Raw genomic sequence first — 2366 nt, forward strand, 5'->3', positions numbered from 1 at the left:
CTAATGAGATTAGTGTGGTTGATGTGTGTGCAAACTTTTGAAAGCAATTTGATAAAGTGTCACAAAGTAATTTTGCTAACAAATCAAATACTCATTGGATTAAAGCAATAGTGTCAGCATAGACAAAAAAATGGGTGTGAGATTGAACACAGAGAATGAAAATCCCTTGCTTCTTAGATCCTTGCAAGTTTCACACATTGGAGAAAGTTGGAGAGAGTTGTTCTGAGCTAGACTCAGAGACTTCAGGCAGCTCTATGGTTCAACCCTGCTTCTAAAACTTGAACATTTAACTTTACCTACCTCTACAAACTCCTTCACTACCATTAGACTGCTCAAACTACCATTTTCTTTGGTCCTGCTATCTTGCAGAATCCCATTCTCTGTCAGTCCTACCATTGGTGGTTATATGGGTCAGATCCTGCACCGCAGTCACTCAGACAGGCTTTTGTGACAGCACCTGCCAAACCCACAACCACTACCATCTAGTAGGACAAAGGCAACAGATACTTGGAAACACTTCCAAGTTCCCTCCAAGCCACATATCATCCTGGCATGTAATAATGTCATTGTTTCTTCTATATGTATCTATGCCCCAACTATTAGAGCTGTTCAAGAAAACAGCTCTCAACCATTCTCTGGGCAAATTAAAGATGGGCAACAAATGCTGGCCCAACCCATGAATGAATAATAAAACAAAATCCTCTCGACTTCTTGTCTCAGACCTATCTGCCCATCATCTCCTGAATGGTCCACACTGCAGCTATTCATTCCCCAAAGACTGCCTTTTACCCATTAACTTGTCTGTACAACTATTGTTCCACTTTCTGTGGGCTTCTTCCCCACATATAAGTGACTCCTGCTCCCTCCCCACCTTCAGCATATATATACCAACCTTTTCCTTGCTTCCATCAGTTCTGAAGAAGGGTCACCGGACCCGAAACGTTAACTCTGCTTTCTCTTCACAGATGTTGCCAAACCTGTTGTGATTTACCCCCACCCCTCAGCAATTTTTCTGTGTCGGATTTACGGCATGTGCAATTCTTTGGGGTTATTTCAGATGTAATTGCTCCAGCACATTTGCCAATCCCCTTTATCATCTTAATATACCTCAATTCGATCTCCTTGCATTTTTTTTAGTAAACTCTAGCCAGTATGGACCTCAACTTCTCAATCTCTCTGTGTGAGGCAAACCCTCCCATCTCTGGAATCAGTGTAAGTGAACGTCCGAAAAACAGTAATACGTAGCTAGCAACGTGTTGGTCGCACTGGAGCGCCGTTGTGTAGTACTCAATACAAGTCCAACCAGGGTGCAATTTTCACAAGTTTTACCGGGTTTTTCTTTTGATTTATTGTCCTCTTGACTTTAGTTGGACTCAGGGAAGCCAGAGGGCAACTTCTGTACATTTAAAATGCGACATTAATATACCACATCGAGTGTAGGAAGGGGATAAACATCAATGATGCATCTGGTTAGGGCAGAGGGTGCTTTTACTGAGGGATGGATCTCTCCGATGCACAGACACTCTGCAGGGCTTGTTTCCTGCTTTACTTCCGCATACGTTTTCTAAGGAAACTCGTTCGATTCGCTGTCGGCTGGGGAAGGGGAGTGAGCCTGTTGGGGTGTGTTGAAGCGGCTTGTTGTGAGGGGCAGGGAGGCAGTGCTGGGGGGAGGTTTGATGGCTCCAATGGGGGTGAGTGTGTCCCGGGGCCGGCTGCTGCTCTGCATCCTGCTGTGCACCGGTATGATCTATTACCTGTACTCCAGGTTCGGCAGCACGGCGCTGGAGAGCGCCCAGGGGAGGGTGGATCTCCGCCAGCTCCTGTCCGTGGCCATCCGGGCGGCGGAGGAAGGAGGCAGAGCCGTGCGGGAAGTCAAGGAGTCGGACTCCCTCCACCAGAGGTCCAAAGGGAAAACCAAAGAGGGCGCGGACGAGATGGTGACCAGCGGCGATTTGCTCTCGCACCGCAGGATGACCAGTTTGTTCAGGAACACATTCCCAGACATCAAGGTGAGCAAATAGGCGCTTGGACTCAGAGTGTGCTGCGCACTGTCCTGGTTCAGTACCGGGGCAGCTGTGCACTGTCCTGGGTCAGTACCGGGGCAGCTGCGCACTGTCCTGGGCCAGTACCGGGGGAGCTGCGCACTGTCCTGGGTCAGGACCGGGGCAGCTGCGCACTGTCCTGGGTCAGTACCGGGGGAGCTGTGGCTGTGCACTGTCCTGGTTCAGTACCGGGGCAGCTGTGCACTGTCCTGGGTCAGTACCGGGGGAGCTGTGCACTGTCCTGGGTCAGTACCGGGGCAGCTGCGCACTGTCCTGGGTCAGTACCGGGGGAGCTGTGCACTGTCCTGGGTCAGTACCGGGGCA

At 49.8% G+C, this 2366-nt stretch overlaps 1 protein-coding gene across 1 annotated transcript in view; it reads left to right on the forward strand.

The window, feature by feature from the left end:
- Window positions 1-1584: 1584 nt before the first annotated feature.
- Window positions 1585-2366, forward strand: part of bpnt2 (3'(2'), 5'-bisphosphate nucleotidase 2) — a 53900-nt gene continuing 53118 nt past the window's right edge. Inside the window, exon 1 of the mRNA XM_043710294.1 lies at window positions 1585-2009. Within this exon, the coding sequence (XP_043566229.1) occupies window positions 1677-2009 (333 nt within the window). The 5' untranslated portion in view covers window positions 1585-1676. The remainder of the gene's footprint in view (window positions 2010-2366) is intronic.

This window comes from Chiloscyllium plagiosum, chromosome 20 (assembly GCF_004010195.1).
Source record: "Chiloscyllium plagiosum isolate BGI_BamShark_2017 chromosome 20, ASM401019v2, whole genome shotgun sequence".
NCBI lineage: Eukaryota > Metazoa > Chordata > Chondrichthyes > Orectolobiformes > Hemiscylliidae > Chiloscyllium > Chiloscyllium plagiosum.